The 21,545-nt window shown below is 43.4% G+C and overlaps 1 protein-coding gene across 2 annotated transcripts in view; it reads right to left on the reverse strand.

The window, feature by feature from the left end:
• tdrd3 (tudor domain containing 3) overlaps window positions 1–21,545 on the reverse strand; it is an 84,976-nt gene that overhangs the window by 46,299 nt on the left and 17,132 nt on the right. For both annotated transcript variants that reach the window (XM_055637389.1, XM_055637390.1), the window contains exons 4-6: window positions 7,900–8,060; window positions 2,755–2,896; window positions 1,266–1,337 (exon numbers count right to left, since the gene is read on the reverse strand). In XM_055637389.1, the coding sequence (XP_055493364.1) occupies window positions 1,266–1,337; window positions 2,755–2,896; window positions 7,900–8,060 (375 nt within the window). The remainder of the gene's footprint in view (window positions 1–1,265; window positions 1,338–2,754; window positions 2,897–7,899; window positions 8,061–21,545) is intronic.

A 21,545-nucleotide genomic window follows, 5' to 3' on the forward strand; every position in this document is an offset into this window, starting at 1 on the left:
TATGAATTGAATATTGGGACATGAGTGCGAGTTCAAAAACCACCATAGTTTACTGAAAATCTGAAATAAAAAACAGTAATTTCTGTGAACTCCTAGCAGGTCAGGCACCATTGTAGAAAGAGAAACAGCTAACATTTCAGGTCCAAGACTCATCAGAAATGGGGAAAGGCAGAAATGCATGTTAGATGCCACAGCCAGACATAAAAAGTTTTTATCCACGAGTAGTTGATCTACTCAACAGCCAAAAATCTGTAGCCCCCCTTTGATCTGGTATTTTGTTGGTTCGCATGCTTGATCAATGGTGTTTTATCATTAATGTTTTATTATTATTGTTTAGTGTTTTCTGAGTTATTCGTAACTGTCACTGTAAGTCATGTTGTTACTTGTGGGCAGAGCACCAAGGCAAATTCCTTGTATGTGAATACTTGGCCAATAAACTTACTTACATTTCAGCACAAGAGAAAACGGTAATTTATTATTCCTTTCCATCTCCATCAGAACTGGCCATTTCTGGCCATCTTCATTTTCGCTTAGTTTTTCTTATTTTTTATCATATATTCATTCTAGCTGCAGGCCACGACCTCACTATTTACAACACAATACGCAGCCAAGACATCTTAATGTGGTTGTAACTGCCCTCATTTAGATTTGTCCTTTGAGAGATTTTCTTGATTCTATCCACCTGTGATTGACCGTCTTTCTCTCTTTCCCAGTTCAGGTAAAGGATTTTGGACAGGAACATTTTAACCATTTCTTCCAAAATGTCACGGGCCTGTGCTGAGTTACCAGATTTTTTGTTTTAATATGATCTTGCAATCATCCATTTTTCTTTTCTCTCCAACATATTGATAGACACCACATTGGACATGACAGGCTTTCAATGCCTTTTGTCAACTGCTAATCCCCCTCATAAACTGTAAAATATGTGTTGCATGTTTCTCTTCCTATTGATGCAGAGTATTTCCAACATTTGCAGCTTTAATTTTACATTTTTGGCAGCTTTAATTTTTGTTTTGATTTTCAGGACTTAAAAGAGGAGCACATTATCCTCACAGAAGTTTTAGAGATGTACTTTTATGCCATATAACAAATTGGTATCATATCTGCCTGCACAGGTGGCATTGTTTGAATCTAACATTCCTTTGGTGATTACAGCGACTAAAATCTATTATGCTGATGTTCCAAGTACTTGGAAGGTACCACATAATTGCAAAGTCTTTGCTTGTAGCAAATTGTTATCTGAAAAACAAGGCATAATTTAATACCTGCCCAAAAGGGACGAAAGGAGGTGGTCCACCTTCAGCTCCAATATTATTTCTATTGTACTTTGCCAAACTCTGGGGGAAAAAAAACAATAATTATTATCCTTGCTCTTCAAATAGATAATGGAAACATTTCGTTTTCTATTGAACAATTAAATTTAACATCTGAGAACAATTTAAAAAAAATGTAGAACACAGAATAAAAAGATGCTCTAAATATAAAACTGAATGTAAAGCTACAACTGATTAATTGCCAAATATTTTAAAGTGTTCAGTCAATAAAAGCATTCAATCTCCTCTTACCCAAATACATTCAATATTTCAACTGCAGCTACACTTTAATGCTAATTTTCAAACATGTCACATAAATTATGATTGGTCACCTGGCACAAGTGAACACTTATGTCTTGGTGTGGTAAGCTTCTGACAATTTAACATTTCCCCTTAATCTTAATGCTAAGAATGAAAGATCCATGCGAGGAGCATGGCACAAATTAAGATTGCAACAGATTTTTATTAAAATATTAATATATTATTTCTTGAGCTAATAAAATCTAGTTGCTTCAATAGATATGCTGCATTGACCCTGCAATATTTATGAATTTTTAATTGGTACGCGCTTTTTGGTACGTTCCTCCAACCACAACGACCTGGGGCTCACCATCATGGAGCTGGCCAGCTTCGGAGTGTGGAGGAGCTGTGGTGGCGCGCGGCTGCGACCCGACTCCAGAGCTCGGAGGCTCCAACCTCTGGTCCGGTGGATGGTGACATCGGGAGCTCGCGGATCCCTGGTGGGAGACTGCTTTTCGGAGCTCCCGCAACAGCAACTTCGCCCGCACGAGTTGAAAATGACCTGGAGCGGGGCATTACATCGCCCTGTGCGTCTTTAACGGCCGCGGGACCTGCTAGTGCCCCGCCGGGGGTTCCAACATCAAGACCCGGAGCGGGGCCTTACATCGCCCAGCGCGGGACTTTCTAGCGCCCGCTGGGGGCTCCAAAGTCAAGACCCGGAGTGCGGTGGCCTTAATGGCCGCAGGACTTACCATCGCCTGCCGGGGGCTTTGGCATCGGGAGAAGAGTGGAGAGCAGGGGAGAGACAGGACATTGCTTTCCATCACAGTGAGGAGGAGATCCACTGTGATGGATGTTTGTGTAAATTGTGTTGTGTGTCTTGGTTCTTTTCCTGTTGTATGACTGCAGAAACTAAATATTGTTTGAACTTCATTTGAGGTTCAAATGACAATAAATGGTATTGTATTGTTTTGTCTGTCAAAGTATTTTTTCCAAATATATCAACATTTACAAAAATGATGCAAAGCATATCAGAATTTATTTGGAAAATCCAAGACACTGAACTATTTATAACTTCATCGGCAATATAAAACTCATAATTATGTTCTATTTTTCAACTTGTTTAATTGTCATTTACACCAAAAAGTTTTAAATTTGGCAAAGAAATTGAGAATTCTTGAATTAAAAAATGTTACTTTACCCGCTGCAACTTCCATTTTTCAATTAGCTGATCCACATCACCACCAAGGACAACAATGTTGATGTCGTGCAACAAAAGAAATCCATTTCTTATTTTAATAGTTCCAAGTAACTTTACTTTTGTTCCAGGTGGGGTGTTCAGGCTATCAGGAAACAGGTCAGCAAAAAAAAAGGTAACGAGTCACATTAATTAAAATTTCTTTAATTGATTTAATAATGGAATAATATTAAGATACATTAGAGCAAATAATTTCTTAATATTTCCATGAGTAACACATCTTACTTTTTCGATTGCTTCGTACAATATCAACTTAAGCATATAATAAAATATCGTTAAAACATATTCAGTACCAGTGTGTGACAGAAACAGACATTTAGAATCAATTTCATCACTGCAACAATTATTTCAAGTAACATATTGTAATTACAAATCATTAAAATAAAGTTTAGTAGATTCCTTTTCGAACTCAAAAGGGTGTAGCAAAACTTGAAAAATCTACTTTTCCCAATTCAACACTAAGTTAGAGTTTAAAGTACAAGTAAAAACATTTTGTCCCACTAATGACATCAACATGATTTACAACTATTATGCAACACCATGTTTTCTCAGTTCTTGGTCAGAATCTTGAAAGCTACTTCAAGTACGAGGACCCAAAAATTAAAATTAGAAAAGCATTCAACACATAAGCTAGCTAGCCCACGCAGCTCCTTCATTTGTTATTTCCATCAACTAAAGTTAATAATATAAATTATGTTGAATTGTATTTTGTGGTGTCATATCTCAGAGTTACCAAATATGCACAATTATGTTATAAATTTGAAATTTATTATTCAGATTTATTAGTCCTCAAGGCAAAGCCTAGTCATCCTCAAAAACCCTTACAGTAATACCCAAGAACATTTATCAAATTATTTTAAACTCAATTTACCAACATACCAATTAATAGACACTCCAGTTCAGTGACTTATTTGCACATCACCAATCCTACAATCAAATGGATTAAATCCAGATCGAATTTTAAAATCACATTATTCCTTATCATGGAGAAACTGAAAATGATACATCAACTCAGAATTGTCAGGCACCAATATATTTTTTTCTGTCAATACTGCCAACATTATTGCAAACCTACTATGCAAGTTTAGAATTGTTATGTCCTCCATGCTCTGGAATAAAGGACCAAATTCTTTCTGGCCCTTCATACATTTTGTGAAGGAAAGGAGCTTTGATCAAAAATGAATTTCTCCTTCTGCAATTGATGTCTGACCTGATGCGCATTACCAGCATTTTCTGCTTGCATGACGAAATAAGCATATAAATTGCATATCTTTTTTTAAACAATGGAGATTATCATAGTTGTGAATTAAACAGCCAAGTTCAAATCTCAACTAGCATAAGAACCATATTCTTAGGTTTGAAAGTGCAAGCAGAATCAGTGTTAAAATGAATCATTATAAAGATGCATTACTGTCAGCTTACTAGGAAACTGACACAAACAGTTGCCTTCACTACTGCTCTGTGCACTCTGACAGCAAGGAAATGTTTAAAGTGATCACCACCTTGCCTGAAGGAAAGTGAGCCACCAAGGCACAATATACTGCCTGCCACCAATGACCAATGTTGATCAGGGTCAGGTGAGTGGGACAGCTGCTCAAGTTGAGATTTATCCAGGTCAGTACAGCAAATGTGGCACATTGTCAGGGACAAGCACACACTGCTCCTTGGTGTCGACAAAAAACTAGGATCCAATGGCCTGTCTTTACCTCAAACTGGATGTGCTGGAAACTGCCATCTCTCACTCTCGTTTGGTGGTTGCACAGTTCTTTACTGCATGTGATTTCTCTAAAGTAATAAACTCAATGGGCAGTGACAAGTTAAACTATGTTCCATTGTCCACATCCATCTACCTGGGGTAACCTTTCAGTATTTTGCTTATTAAGGATATGATTCTGGATTAAAAATTCAAAGACTTTACTTCCACGGCCTTTCAAGGTAAGGGTGTTCCAAAGACTCAACCATCAAAAATAACGAATTATCCACATTTGGGACAGGGAAGTCGAAATTATTTTCTAAGCAGTAACCAGTTTCCAGATTCTACCACATTAGAAAACATCCTCTCCACATCAATCCTGTCAAGATCTCATACAATCCTACATGTTTCAATCAAATCCCCTCTTATTTTTCTCATCTCCAATGGATGCAGGCCAGACCTTATCCACCTTCCTAGGGAAGGCGTGGGCTGTTACATTAATTTGCCATTTCAAATTGGGCCTGGCGTGGAGGTGAATGGCTGGGCAGAGAAGGAGGTACACAAGGATAGGGAGAGTTATGGGCAGAGAGAGGGTGAGAATGGATACAAGAGGATTTGTTAAAACAAGTACAATTAACATATATGGGGACTTGAAGCTAAGCACAGCCTTGGTTCATCAAATAAGCAATGGCTGTGCTGTATGTCCACCCATTCTAGGCATTGGTATAATAAACCTTCTCTAAATGTATTCCAATGTATTTACATCCTTAAAAAAACACTGCAATCCAGATGTAGTCTCCTCATTGCCCCATGCAATTGAAGCATAACCACACCTCCTTAGTTTGGTATTCGATTCCCATAGTACAGGTGCACAACCTTTTATCCGAAAGACTTGGGACCAGACACTTTTCGTAATTCAGAATTTTTCGGCTTTCGGAATGGAAGATTTTTAGCGTAGATTTTAACGGCTGGCTCAGTGGTAGAGTGCTCGGCACATATCCGCAAGATCGCGAGTTTGCGCCTAGATCCCGACAGTTACTCGATCGTGAGTTTGAGTCTTCAATGTAGTTTTTTCTTGCAGAATAGGAGAGAATAGGGAGGGTTAGGCTGGGATAATTCTCTGCGAAAAGATCTTAGTGCGGGAGACAAGTATAGGAGAGGTGTACTGACAGTATGGGCAGAACTTTGGAAGTGATTGCCCACCATTCTCAAAAGCCGCTGTGTCTCCCTGTCCCTCCAACTCCAGAGGAATCCGCTCCCCGATGGGCCGCTACGGCGACAAGTGGCAGTTCGCCCACAGCCCGAGCTGCGCCCCCTCATCCGCAACCCAGGTTCCTCTGGAGTTGGAGCGGGGCTGGGCTAGAGTTGCTGCTGGCTGTGAGTCTCTGGGATCTCCGTGCTTGCAGTCGGTGTCCCGTTGGTCCTGACGTCTCCGGCCACCCCCCTGGAATGGAGCTGAGACTGGGAACTTTATCGCCCTTGCCCCCTCCCTCTGCAACTGCAAACAACCCCACAGTTCCCAGTCTCAGCTCCTGTACAGGGGGGTGGCCGGAGACGTCACAGCCCGAGCTGCGCCGCCTCATCCGCAACCCCAAGACGTACCTTGCACGCCTTCAGCTTCTGTCCCTACGGGGAGCGTGTTCCTCTGGAGTTGGAACGGGGCTGGGCTGCTGCTGGCTGTGGGTCTCTGGGATCTCCGTGCTTGCAGTGGGCCTGCGGGTCGGTGTCCCGTTGGTCCTGACGTCTCCGGTGACTGGCACTGGCCTGCTGGCATCGCCGACGTGAAGACAGTGCAAAGCCCCCGCGCCGGTGCAATGGGCGGGGAGCTGGAGAGGGGAGGGAAGGGGTCACACACATGGCTTGGAAGCAGAGGGGTGTAGGTGGGGTGAAACTGAAGGGAGCGACAATCTGCTGCTGCCTGCCCGCTGAGTTTAAAAAGTTCCCACGCAAGACTCACGATACACTGTGTATCGTGAGTCTACCTTGGGAACTTTTTAACTCAGCGGGCAGGCAGCAGCAGATTGTCAATTATTAACCCTCCCGCGCAATATACCCTCACCTTCTCTTTTATGAATGGGGATTTAGTTCCCCTTTCTTCGAGGACCGACCGGAGGTTCCGCTGTCACCTCTGCGGGCCGCCCTCGGTGAACGTCTTCAAGGACCTTTCTTCAAGGACCGAAAAAATGTCCGATATTCGGAGCTTTTCGTTATTTGGAACTTCGGATAAAAGGTTGTGCACCTGTACTAATATTCCATTAGCTTTCCGAATTGAACCTGCGTACGAGCCTTTCGAAAATATTGCATAATGGCATCTCAATCCGTCAGAATAAAACAGCACAGAATCAGGTTCGTCAGCAACTGTGTGCAAGTCACCCATCAAGTTCCCACCTATACTAATCCTATTTACCAGCAACTGGTCCCGACCCTTCCATTCATTGGTATTGGACATGCTTGCCCAGATACTTAAATGCTGCAAGTCTCTGCCTCCACCATTAGACATTGCATTCCAGATTCCAACTGTGTGCAGAATCCCTCTAATGCTCTAATGCCATTGCCCTGCAGCTCAGAATTTAGTCTCCACCATTTTCTTACCTAAGATGGAAATAGCTTTTATTTTCTCTGGTAAACTTGAAGCACCAAATCAAACTTCCTTGAAATCAAAGTACAGAATATCTGCCAGTTCAATTTTATCCCCACTTCATTTCTTCAAAGAGCTCCAATAAATTAGTCAAAACATGATTTCCCATCGACAAAAACACATTGAAATTGCCCGATTGCCTTGATCTTTTTAAAGTGTCCTGCACAGCATCTTAAATAATGGGTTGAAACATTTTTCCCCGATGACAAATGTTAAATTGACTGGTCTGCAGTATTCTCCTTCCAATTCAATATTTTATCAGGTACTCAAAGCAGTCATGAGACCTGATTTAATGTTTGTATTCATAAATAAACATTTATATCTATAAAATTTAAAAGCTAATTGGAATCCTTTTTCTGATGGGTGCTAAAAATCAAACTATGGGGGTGATGTGCAGTAGGCATTAGAGGCATTGAAGTGCAATTAAGGAAAGATGACTTTTCATGACAATCATGCGTTTTGTGGTATTCTCTGCCACAGGCAAATTTTCTTTTTAAAAAGTGCAGATTATTAACAGAATTTAATTTCCACAGCTGCCCCAGTGGAATCAAACACTTATCTGCATTCGTAGTTCAAATCCTCAAATTACTGGTCTGGTATTTTAAACAACAACTGTATATTCAAACAACTGGTAACTTAAAAATCTTTCCAATTTCTTGACCGTAATGAGGATGGCCAACAGGGGCCGCAGGGCCTATTTCCATGCCGTTGCTATGATTAACAAAATAAAGGACTGAAAGTGAAATAGAATATTTACCTGATTTTTGACAGATGGCTGAACTCTACACCTATACAATTTACATGTCCATCTGTAAACTGCACTCGCAACATTCTTGGTGCAGCTTGAGATTCCTCGTGATCTTTTGGGGCAGAGATGTTCCTGATCTTCTGTATTTGTAAGACACATGGACCTTCCAGCTAATTGTTAAAACATTAGCATTCAAATTAGAAATTTGTTCATGGGAGATTTTTACATTCTATAAATAAAAATTCTTACTCGACTAATAATGCAAACATTCTCCATTACCCACTTCAGCAGATTACTCGAAGCAGAGAAACCTCAAATATAAAAAAATCTTATAAACCTTAACAAACAAGCTTTTGATAAATTGTGTTGCAAGAGATTACTAAACACAATTGAAGTACACAATATTGGGAATAACACCTTGGCATAGATTGAGGGCAGAACATTAGGTATGCTATGACTATTGGTTGCGGGAAAGGCGCTGGGATTCAAGTTGTTTACAATCTCTAGCCATGATTTGAACGAGTAAACAGTAAAATATATTAAAGTCTGTATATAATTTAAAGTTTGGCAGTTATGTGAGGCTATGCAGGGGATGCAGGTAGGCTTCAGTGGGACATGGTTGGTTAAATGAATTGTCAAGAACATGACGATGGAAGTTAAAAGTAGAAAAAAAAACAAGATAATACATGAGGATAGAAAAATGTTGAAAGATTAAAATATGTTGGCATTGAGGGACCTGGACATCTCCCATCACAAGGTACAGCAAGCAATTAGGAAGGCTAATGATAAATGTACAAAAAAGTATTTAGGTGGAACGGCGTGTACAGGTCTGAACTCCTAAACTGAAGAATACATTGCTGATCAAAGAACAGATGGCAAAAATTCACAAGATTGTTTTTCGGGATAACAAGTCTATTGTTTGAAGAGCAATTAAGCAGACTGGTGTCCATACTTCGTACTGAAGAATGAGAGATAATCGTGTTGAAACTTGCAATATTGTTACTGGGCTTGACAAGAATAGATACAGAGATAATAATTCTTTCAGTTATAGAGTGTCTAGAAGCAGGGTAAAAGCAAGTAGTTGGCCACTGACAATTCAAGACACCACCAAGTAATAATTTCTTAAATTGTTGAGTAACAATCCTTTTCCATTTCTTCAGCCAGTGGCTGTTGTTTAAATTAAATGCCTAAAAAATAATCTTAAAGTAATCTTGGAAGATGGAGTTTAAAGTTAGAATACTCAAGTGGTATCTAGCTTGTTCTGCTTTCATCATTCTCAGTCACTGAACCCTGATTTTCCCTTGCATTGCACTGCGTTCATCAATTTCTTGCCCTCTCCTTTAAACTGCAATAATTAATCAGCTGATGCTGAGCACCCCCCCACAGTTTTGCTGGATCTGCAAAACAACTCTTAGTGAATTGCATGGGAGATAAATGATACTATCGATAGATTTAAATCCAGATATAGAACCGTCATTACACCTAAATCACTAATCATAGTTTAACATTGTGACAATAAAACGTAACAATAATGGTCCCTGTAAATACACAATTCACATGCTTCCAACCCATTCATTGCTGCTCAGTTATCCAGCCATTCATTAATTCTCAATCCTTAACAATGGGTCTGATCGTCATGGAACCATCCTGGTATTCAAGCGCTCTGTCTATATGTACCTGCTAGTGTCAGAAGCTTTGAATTGTTTTTAAGTACAGGTGCACAACCTTTTATCCGAAAGTCTTGGGACCAGACACTTTTTGTAATTCGGAATTTTTCGGCTTTCGGAATGGAAGATTTTTAGCATAGATTTTAACGGCTGGCTCAGTGGTAGAGTGCTCGGCTCATATCCGCAAGGTCGCGAGTTTGCGCCTCGATCCCGGCAGTTACTCGATCGCGAGTTTGAGTCTTCAATGTAGTTTTTTCTTGCAGAATAGGAGAGAATAGGGAGGGTTAGGCTGGGATCATTCTCTGCAAGATGATCTTAGTGCAGGAGACAAGTGTAGGAGAGGTGTACTGACTGTGTGGGCAGAACTTTGGAAGTGATTGCCCACCATTCTCAAAAGCCGCTGTGTCCCCCTGTCCCTCCAACTCCAGAGGAATCCGCTCCCCGATGGGCCGCTACGGCGACAAGTGGCAGTTCGCCCACAGCCCGAGCTGCGCCACCCCGAGAACAAGACGTACCTTGCACACCATCAGCTTCTGCCCCTACAGGGAGCGTGTTCCTCTGGAGTTGGAGCGGGGCTCGGCTGGAGTTGTTGATCTGGGATCTCCGTGCTTGCAGTGGGCCTGGGGGTCGTTGTCCCGATGAGGGGGCGCAGCTCGGGCTGTGGGCGAACTGCCACTTGTCGCCGTAGCGGCCCAACGGGGAGCGGCTTCTGGTGGTCCTGACGTCTCTCAGCTCCTGTCCAAGGGGGTGGCCGGAGACTTCAGGACCAACAGGAACTCGCCACCCGATGGGCCGCTTCAGCGACAAGTGGCAGTTCGCCCACAGCCCGAGCTGCGCCCCCTCATCCGCAACCCGGGTTCCTCTGGAGTTGGAGCGGGGCTGGGCTAGAGTTGCTGCTGGCTAGGAGTCTCTGAGATCTCCGTGCTTGCAGTCGGTGTCCCGTTGGTCCTGACGTCTCAGGCCACCCCCCTGGACAGGAGCTGAGACTGGGAACTGTACTGCCCTTGCCCCCTCCCTCCGCAACTGCAAACAACCCCACTCTCCTGCAAGGGCGGTACAGTTCCCAGTCTCAGTTCCTGTACAGGGGGGTGGCCGGAGACGTCACAGCCCGAGCTGCGCCCCCTCATCTGCAACCCCAAGAACAAGACGTACCTTGCACACAATCAGCTTCTGTCCCTACGGGGAGCGCGTTCCTCTGGAGTTGGAACGGGGCTGGGCTGCTGCTGGCTGTGGGTCTCTGGGATCTCCGTGCTTGCAGTGGGCCTGGGGGTCAGTGTCCCGTTGGTCCTGACGTCTCCGGTGACTGGCACTGGCCTGCTGGCATCGCCGACGTGAAGACAGTGCAAAGCCCCCGCGCCGGTGCAATGGGCGGGCAGCTGGAGAGGGGAGGGAAGGGATCACACACATGGCTGGAAAGCAGAGGGGTGTAGGTGGGGTGAAACTAAAGGGAACGACAATCTGCTGCTGCGTGCCCGCTGAGTTAAAAAGTTCCCACGCAAGACTCATGATACACTGTGTATCCTGAGTCTACCGTGGGAACTTTTTAACTCAGCAGGCAGGCAGCAGCAGATTGTCAATTATTAACCCTCCCGCGCAATATACCCTCACCTTCTCTTTAATGAATGGGGATTTAGTTCCCCTTCCTTCGAGGACCGACCGGAGGTTCCGCTGTCACCTCTGCGGGCCGCCCTCGGTGAACGTCTTCAAGGACCTTTCTTCAAGGACCGAAAAAATGTCCGCTATTCGGAGCTTTTCGTTATTTGGAATTTCGGATAAAAGGTTGTGCACCTGTACCTCAATGTGCTTGCATGGAAGCTGAACAATGATGGCAGATAGCTGGTGACTCTAAGAACAAACTGATTCATGTAAAATCCAGCCATACACATGCATTGCCCCTTACAATTAAACCTTCATTTTAGGTAAAATTCGTGTATGCACAAGCTTAACAAATGTCATTTTTAAATCTAGATTGTCCATCCACTGTCCTCCTCTTATTATCTGTTATATGCAATACATCTTAACACAGATTGGCATTGGCTTGTTTTCCTTCATAAAATAATGATGGCCCTGATTAATCACATCCTGGTTGCCCACAGTATTTTGTTCATACTGCTTAACTACTGACTGCAGCCGTTTACCTGATGTTTTGCATGTTTTTCTTTCGTAAACAACGATCCTACTATCCATCTCACGACCACCCTAAGTTATGAATCCATTCATTGACGAGCACAGTGCAAAGTTCACAAATTGGCCACGGCAAAAACCCGAATTTGAGCAGAGGGCAGACATAAAGTACGTTATGTGGTCATAACGTACAGCTGGCCCACTGAGTTGAGAAAACTGTACAACACATGGCATTTTCTGCAGCAATAAGACCATAGAGAAAGCCCGTCATCATTCACTGGCAAATCCTCTTCTCATTAGCAGGCCAATAATCTTTGAAGATACATTGTTACCTTTCAAATCTGCTGGGACTGCTCCAAATATTTGCATCTTAAACGATCAAAACTAATGGATCCATAATATTTATAGACTGCTCTTCAGAAAATTAGGATGCATGCACAGATCTAGGGTATGCCATATTTTAAGTTTTATAATTCTTCAGTTTCTCCTCTTCAATGAAAGCCTGTTAATTCATTATATTAAAAAGGCATGGATGAGGACTTACGAAATCTTCTGCTCTCCATCTCAGAACAATGCAAAATTACACTAGCAGAAAACAGTATTTATTCCAAAATGTCAAAATAAAATCAATATTTTTCTGAATTTAAAGTAAAATAAATGGAATCATTTTCATAGAAAACCTGTTGGCAATATTAAATAATGTAAAGGTGTTGGTATACACAGCTTACTCGTGCTGTAAACAAAATCGAAAATTTGGCTCCATCCTTCCGCATTCTGAAATTTAACACATACTTGTTTCCTAACTTAGATTAGCTCTGAATAGCCTGTCACTTTACAGATGCTGCTCTAATGGTTGAATACTTTTGAATATTATTCAGCAGTTTATTTCATATTATATTATCTGTAAGCTCTGTTTTATCATTCACTAATGCATTTAGTTACTACCTCATCTGCTTGACACTGATATTATATTATTTAATAGAAATGCCTTGTAATGTTTCCTGTACATAGTTGGCCATTTCAAGTGCATTACTTAACCAAAAGAGAATGAAGGGCTAGTGGAAAAAAAGTCAAGACAGGATGTACTTTCAACAAACATTAATAGAAGCCCGATTCAACATTCTTGATGGAAGAAGAACTAGATGCATGCTTTTTTGAAAATAAACAAGATAATTGAAATAGGGTTCAAAAACAAAATGAAGCTGAACACACAATATAATGGGCCAAAATTAAACCTTAGTTTGTGCTGATGAACGATGTTGTAGCGCACTCAGATAATTCATAATTTTCTTTATCATCTATTGAGGAATTGCTTTTAGGTTTTTTCTTCAAAAGCTGCTAAAATCAATGTTCCCAAGTGTAGTGTGAAACTTAAAAAAGAAACTGATGCATAACACTACCATTGTTGAAATTGAACATGGGCAATCCAACAGGAGGTAGAATTCAGACCACCTTTAATTTTTCAAACAATTTAGAAAATAGCCTTTATAAATTCCAATTTTGAAGTGGTAATTTTAAAAAAGATCAACATTCTCAGATAGAATTACACCCTTTCTAATTTCTCCCACTCACAGTGCCCTCCATAATGTTGGGGACAAAGATCATTCGTTTATTTATTTATCTCTGTACTCCACAATTTGCGATTTGTAACAGTAAAAATCACAAATCCCCCCCCCCTCTATTTCAGGGCACCATATTGTTTGGGACACAGCGAAGTAATGTAAATGAAAGTAGTCATGTTTAGTATTTTGTTGCACATCCTTTGCATGCTTGAAGTTTGCGATTCATGGACATCACCAGTTGCTGGGTGCCTTCTCTGGTGATCCTCTCCCAGGCCTGTATTGCAGCCATCTTCATCTTCTGCTTGTTTGAGGCTAATCCCCTTCACTTTTGTCTTCATATAAAAGTCATACTCAATTGGGTTCAGATTGGGTGATTGACTTGGCCACTCAAGAATTGACAATTTTTTAGCTTTGAAAAACTTCTTTGTCGCTTTAGCAGTATGTTTGGGATCACTGTCTTGCTGTACAATGAACCGCCGGCCAATGAGCTTTGAGGCATTTGTTTGAACTTGAGCAGACAAAATGTGTCTGTACACTTCAGAATTCATTATGCTACTACCATCAGCAGTTGTATCAATGATAAGTGAGCAAGTACCTTCAGCAGCCATACATGCCCAGGCCATAACATCCCCACCACCGTGTTTCACAGATGAGGTGATATGCTTTGGATCTTGGGCAGTTCCTCTTCTCCTCGATACTTTGCTCTTGCCATTATTCTGACATAAGTTAATCTTCATCTCATCTGCCCACAAGATCTTTTTCCAGAACTGTGGTTGCTGTTGCGGCCAACCAGTGGTTTGCATCTTACAGTGTAGCCTCTGTATTTCTGTTCATGAAATGTTCTGCGGACAGTGGTCATTGATAAATCCACACCCAACTTAAGAATGTTTCTGACCTGTCAGACAGGTGTTTGGGGATTTTTCTTTATTATAGAGAGAATTCTTCTGTCATCAGCTGTGGAGATCTTCCTTGGCCTGCCAGTCCATTTGCTATTAACAAGCTCACCAGTGCGCTTTCTTCTTATTGATGTTTCAAACAGTTGATTTTGGTAAGCCTGAGGTTTGGCCGATGTCTCTAACAGTTTTATTCTTGTTTCTCAGTCTCATAATGGCTTCTTTGCATTTCATTGGTACAACATTGGTCCTCATGTTGATAAGCAGCAATAAAAGTTTGCAAAGGTGATGGGAGAGGATGTAGGGAAGACAACATGCTGAGAGCTGCCTTTTAGCTGCATTAAGGAGGCATTTAAACACACCTAAGCAATTACAAAGATCTGTGAAGCCATGTGTCCCAAACATTATGGTGCCCTGAAATGGGGGAGACTATGAAAAATCACAGCTGTAATTTCTACATGGTGAAACCAAAATGTATAAAAATAGTCTTTAATAAAATCTGACAATGTGCACTTTAACCACATGTGATTTTTTTTCTATTACAAATCCAAAATTGTGGGGTACAGAGGGAAATAAGTAAATGATGGGTCTTTGTCCCAAACATTATGGAGGGCACTGTATGTTTATTCGATGTTAAGAGAGACATTGCACATTGGCAGGCAGTTGACCCAGAATATTCTCAACTAACTGCAAGTGACCTCCAATTATTCTGTTCGCATTGAAGAAAGAAAAATGCGTTATGTTCTGAATTCATTGAAAGCATCCTGAAAGCAACTTAAACATAACTATGTAATACTACAGTGGTTACAAATAATGAAATCAATTTAAAGTGTAAATACCTGAATTTTTTTTATTGTTAAAACAAAATGCAGCGAGATCCGTTAACAATAGTTAAAGTTCAATTTCCTAGGCATTCACTATGCCAGCAACCTTACTGGTCACTTCATGGTAATTCAGAAAGCACATCCCAGAAAATTTGGCACGTCCACAATGACTCTTTCCAACTTCTATAGACGCGCTATAGAAATAATTTTGATGGGATGTATCTTACTATGGTATGCAACTACTCTGCTCTTGACTAGCTGAACCTGCAGAGAGTGGTGAATACAGGTTTCTTTACTTTCTTCCATTTTGTCCATCTTCACAGTGCACCACATCAGGAAGGCTAGAAGAACTGTCAAAGATGACTGCCAAACTGGCCATTCCCTTTTCTCACTTCGAGCTTCCAGAAGATAGAACAGCTTGAAATCTCAGTGACCAGACTTAAGAATAGCTTCTTCCCCGATCAGATTCCTGAACCAATCATCTCTTTCATACACCTTTCCTCGAGGTGCTGCCATGAACTCTTCCTCTTAACTGTACCTCAGACATATTCCATTGTTGTATTTCAATTTTCTTTTCACACTACCTCAGACTGCACAACAATTTGGCATTATTCTGCTGTTTTGCATTTGTCGTTACATTCATTGTTTTATCTATCTTCATTGCTATTTAGTCTGTAAGCTCCACATGAACAAAGAATGTCATTGCACTTTGGTGTATATGACAATTAACTGACTTGAATCTGTGATGGATTAAATCTGGTTCCCTATTCAGTGCATCACCAACATCACTTTGATGTTTTGGCCTGTTTGACTTCAGTTTACACAAGCCTGCTACAGTTCTATTCTACATGTTTTTTCCATTGATCTCAGTTGGGCACATTTCTGCCAGCACCAACAACTGCACATCAGATAAAAAAGTATCCAAGTCCACCTTCCCACATGGGAGCACAACTTGTCCTTTCTCCTCAAGATGCTATCGCCATAGCGATCCCACAAACAAAATGAGACTACAAATCACATTTTCACAAAACCGCAACTGCTTCAGCAACATGGATTTGTCTGTACATATGGTCAGAACTTACGTTGTACAAATATGGGAGACAAAAATCAGTTGGCCTGCTAACAACACACAGCATACAACTGGAAAAACAATCCAGAACATGACAATGGACCAAATGCTAGAAAATGAGATTAGTACAGGAGCACAACCTTTTATCCGGAGTTCCGGAAACCGAAAAGCTCCGAAAATCGGACATTTTTTCCAGGATGTCGTCTGCACACCAAAGCTCGCGTTTGGGGCCAAACTTGACCCGAAACGACCCACGGCCAACCCAGGTCTGTATTACTGTAGCGGCTGCCTCCTCCCCAGAGACCGGGGAGACACCGCAGCCCCAGCTCCACGATGTTGGGCGTCGGCGTCCACAGCGCTCCGGAGCTTACTGCACGGCGACCCGGTAAGGCATTGCCCGCTCCCCGCCTCTCCGACCAGGTAGGGGACTAAGAATTAAAGTTTCCCCCTTCACCCCCCCCCCCCCCCACCACATAAAATCCCTCCAAACTAACCGACTAACATTTAAGCACGGGGAGGAGGCAGCCACTCCAGACTTTTCAAGCCGCCCGTGCTACCTACCTAATCTACGCTAAAAATCTTCCATTCCGAAATCCGAAAAATTCCGAAATCCGAGAAGTATCTGGTCCCAAGGCTTTCGGATAAAAGGTTGTGTACCTGTATAGATGGGTACTTGATGGGTAGCATGGATGGCCAATAGGTTTGTTCTGTGCTGTACACCTATTTCGAGCATGTAGCTACATCATTAACATATCCAACTTGACTGCATCCTATACAAGACATCAAGCAAACATTTAACTGATCGAATCTTGGTACATCATTTGCTTCAAGCATATCAATAATGTCAGAAATTAGGCACTGGTTTTGTAATCCTTCACGTTCATGACTATGGTGGATGAAGATGTAATCCCTAAGTGAATTGTTGTCTCTAGTGTTGAATAGTTTTGTTTTCCTAAAAAAGTTGAGTGAAGTTTAAATGTGGGGAGAATAAAAAACTGAACGGGCAAACTATTCCAGTCCAGCTAAGTACAAACAACCACTGCACCACCTCTGAAATGGGATAATGTATGATTCTTGAAAAATAACCTGAAATGTCACTGACAATCTAATCCATTTCTGAATCATGCAATTTCACCAATGTTTGGTCCAAAATGCTAATGGTTGCAAGAAAACGCCCACGGAGACAAATTGCACATTATGCCACATAGTGGTAGGAATACGAGTATTGCCATAAGAGTGTGTAAGAAACAACTGCAGATGCTGGTTTAAATTGAAGGTAGACACAAAATGCTGGAGTAACTTTGGGAGAACATAAAATTGGGCCATGCGGGGCTGGGGAACGATAAGGTTCGAGGCTTTAGAGGGCAGACAGTCTGAAGTAATAAAATCAGAAATGGTGTGTTTGGAGGAAGTGGGAGGAGTCGAAGGAGAAGTTGTATTTTGAGGAAGTGGAAGGATATCACACCTTAATATCACACACCATTTCCGATTTTATTACTTCCGGCTCTCTGCCCTCTAAAGCTTCCAACCTTATCATTCCCCTGCCTCGGATGGCCCGATTTTATCTTCTCCCAAAAATTCATAACAGAACTGTCCAGGCAGACCCATTGTTTTTGCTTGCTCGTGTGCCTCAGAATTAATTTCCACATACCTCGACTCTATCCTATCCTTCCTGGCCCAATCCCTCCCTACCTACCTCACACGCTCTTCGTCTCAATGTTTTCCGGATGTCCAGTCACACTACACCTCCATTCCCCACCAAGGTCTTAAAGCCCTCCGTTTCTTCCTCGACCGCAGAACCAGTCAATTTCCCCCTACCAATATGTCCTCTGCCTATCAGAGCTGGTCCTTACCTTCAACAATTTCTCCTTCAACTCCTCCGACTTCCTCCAAATCCAAGCCGTGGCTGTGGGCACTTGCATGGGCCCCAGCTATGCCTGCCTCTTTCTAGGGTACGTCGAACAATCACCGTTCCAGGCGTACACTGGCCCTATCACCGAACTCTACCTCCACTACATTGACGACTGCATTGGTGCTGCCTCCTGCGCCCATGCAAAACTCACTGACTTCAGTAACTTCATGACTAATTTCCATCCTGCACTCAAATTCACTTGGATCATCTCTGACAGCTCCCTACTGTTTCTGGATCTCACGGTCTCCATCACAGGAGGCAGATTATTGACTGACATCTGCTACAAACCTACCGACTCCCATAGCTGTCCAGACGACACTTCTTCCCACCCTGCTTCCTGTAAAGACTATCCCCCTACTCCCAATTCCTCTGTCAACGCCACATCTGCGCCCAGGATGAGGTTTTCCACACTAAATCATCGGAGATGTCTAATTCTTTAGGAAACAGGGGTTCCCCTCTTCCATTATAGATGAGGCTCTCACTTGGGTCTCCTCGGTATCCCACAGCTCCGCTCTTGCTTCCCCTCCCCCCCATTCGCAACAAGGACAGAGTCCCCCTTATCCTCAGCTACCAACCCATCAGCCATCGCATACAGCATATAATCCTCCAACACTTTCGCCACCTCCAAAGGATCCCACTACTGGCCACATCTTCCCATCTCCATCCCTTTCTGCTTTCCGCAGAGACCGTTCAGTCAACAGCTCCCTGACCAACTTGTCCCTTCCCACGCAAACCACCCCCTCCCCAGGTACTTTCCCTTGCAACCGCAGGAGATGCAACACCTGTTCCTTTACCTCCCCCCTCGACTCTATCCAAGGACCCAGTCAGTCTTTTAAGGTGAGGCAGAGGTTCACTTGCTCCTCCTCCAACCTCATCTACTGTATCCGCTGTTCCAGGTGTCAATTTCTGTACATCGGCGAGACTAAAGGGCCTGTCCCACGAGCATGCGACTGCATGCGGCAAGCGCGACCAAACCGGAAGCGGGGGCCGCGCGGAGGTCGAGTGATTCCGTACGAGTAGACGTGAAGTTCCAGCGAAGTCTGCAGGAAGTTCGTGCTAGGCATACGGCGTCAAGACGCTGCGTACGGCATCGAAACACTGCGCACGCCCAACGAGGCGGTGCGTATGGCCTCAATGCGGCTGCGGGCCGGCAGGCTGTTGCCGCGCAGAATTTTTGGACAGTGTCAGTTTTCCGGAGCCCCGCGTGATGTCGGGACCTGCTCCGCACAACTCCACACGGCTCCAGCGATCGAAGTGGAACCGGCCCCGCTAGGCTGTACAGCCCAAGCGACCACGTTAGGTCACGCTTGCCGCATGCAGTCGCATGCTCGTGGGACCGGCCCTTTAGTGCAGGCTCGGCAATCGTTTAGCTGAACACCTCAGCTCAGTCTGCCTTAACCAACCGGATCTCCCGGTTGCTCAGCACTTTAACTCCCCCTCTCATTCTGACCTTTCTGTCCTGGGCATCCTCCATTGTCAGTGAGGCCCAGTGCAAATTGGAGGAACAGTACCTCATATTTCTTGGATAGCTTACAGCCCAGCTGTATGAACATTGACTTCTGCAACTTCAAACAGCCCTTGCACTTCCTCTCTCCATCCCCTCCCCCTTCCCAATTCTCCCACCAGTCTTACTGGCTCCGACTACATTCTATCTCTGTCCCGCCCACTCCCCTGACATCAGTCTGAAGAAGGGTCTTGACCAAAGATCTTATAGCGGAGCAAGATGGGTTACTCTCACGCAAACGTGTAGTACGCTCATGGGCGGATTCATGGGTGATTATAGGACCCATTTTAGCGACCAGTCCCCGCCATCTTGCTTCCGGCCAAAGATCGGATCTTTGTTTCCGCAGCGGGGAGAAGGAGTGAGCGGCCCGGGGAGAGGGAGTGTGCGGCCCGGGGCAGTGGGGAGAGGGGGTGTGGGGCCCGGGGCAGCGGGGAGTGTGCGGCCCGCGGCAGCGGGGAGAGGGAGTGTGGGGCCCAGGGCAGCGGGAGAGGGAGTGTGCGGCCCGGGGCAGGAGGAGAGGGAGTGTGCGGCCCAGGGCAGTGGGGAGAGGGGGTGGGGCCCGGGGCAGGGGAGAGGGAGTGTGTGCGGCCCAGGGAGAGGGAGTGTGCGGCCCAGGGAGAGGGAGGGAGTGTGCGGCCCAGGGAGAGGGAGTGTGCGGCCCAGGGCAGTGGGGAGAGGGGTGTGGGGGGCCCCGGGCAGCAGGGAGAGGAGTGTGCGGCCCGGGGAGAGGAGGGGGGGGCCCAGGGAGAGGGAGTGTGCGGCCCAGGGAGAGGGAGTGTGCGGCCCAGGGAGAGGGAAGTGCGGCCCGGGGCAGAGGGAGTGTGGGGCAGGGGGGAGAGGGGCGAAGGAGGGGGGGGGGGAGACATTGTAGTGTGGGGGGGGGGGGGGGGGGGAGGGATAAGGCCTAATGTGTGTGAAGTTGCTGGGGAGGTTTACAATGCTTCTTATTTAATGTCCCTTGTCTAGTCTGAAATAAAGTTCATCATTGGATCAGAAGAAATATAATTGTGTGTGTTATATGATTATATACATTTATATCACATTCATGTATGTGTGTTTATAAACATTTTATTCTTTAACAAGAATTAACAGAATTATGAACTAACAGAATTATGAATCTAACCCTATATCACACACAAAAACTGCAATGTCAACTACCCTGCGAGTCGGGTCGGTTCCGGTTACTACAAAATCAACTCAAACACTGCTTGTGAGCCATTTAAAAATAAATTATTTAAAAAACATTAAAAAAGACAATTACCAGAGTCAAATTTTATTCTTGACAAGAAGTATGAACTGACAGAATTATGAATCTAACCCTATATCACACACACAAACTGTTGCCCCGAAACATTGATTACACTGCGAGTCGGGTCGGGTCAGGTAGGCTCCGGTTACTAAAATGGGCAGGATCCCCTCCATAGCGTACTACACGTCAGCCCATTGTATTTCGCAGGAGTAGCCCATCTTGCTCTGCTCTAAGCTCTTTGGTCTTGACCCATTCCTTCACTCCAGAGATGCTGCCTGTCCCGCTGAGTTACTCCAGCATTTTGTGTCTACTGTCATAAAAGGGTCTCTTTCGCCACAAAAGCACTATTGATATATTTAAAATTATATCTCAACATTTCTCTAAAAATTTAATTATTTTCAACACTTGCTCAGCAAGTACAGTTAAATGGTTTGAAAATGGCAGCAACTTTTTATTTTGCAGTATATGGGAACCAGTGAATAAGTATTCTGATAAACAGCTGTTTAAAAGTAAGTCTATATCAAAACAAGCTTCCAAATCTTAGGATCTTGCATCCTTCCATAACTGAGTTCTCATCTTGTTCAGTAATTCTCAAGTATTTATGTGCACAGTGGTATAAAATAATTTTCATTAAAAAGTCAGATTTAATTTAATTTCAACCATGCTGCAATTACCACTATAGCTGATAAAAGAAAAGTACTTGGCAGAAACAATGAGCATTCAGTTTGGCTAAGTTTTGTTGTGCATCATTTGGCCAGTTCAAGTTCAGCTTCACAGATGATACACTATTAGAATTCATGGAATTGTGCATATATTACATATAAAGCTTCAAGTTTTTGCAAATGAGAGGC

Source organism: Leucoraja erinacea, chromosome 6 (genome assembly GCF_028641065.1).
Source record: "Leucoraja erinacea ecotype New England chromosome 6, Leri_hhj_1, whole genome shotgun sequence".
In the NCBI taxonomy this organism is placed as follows: Eukaryota; Metazoa; Chordata; class Chondrichthyes; order Rajiformes; family Rajidae; genus Leucoraja; species Leucoraja erinaceus.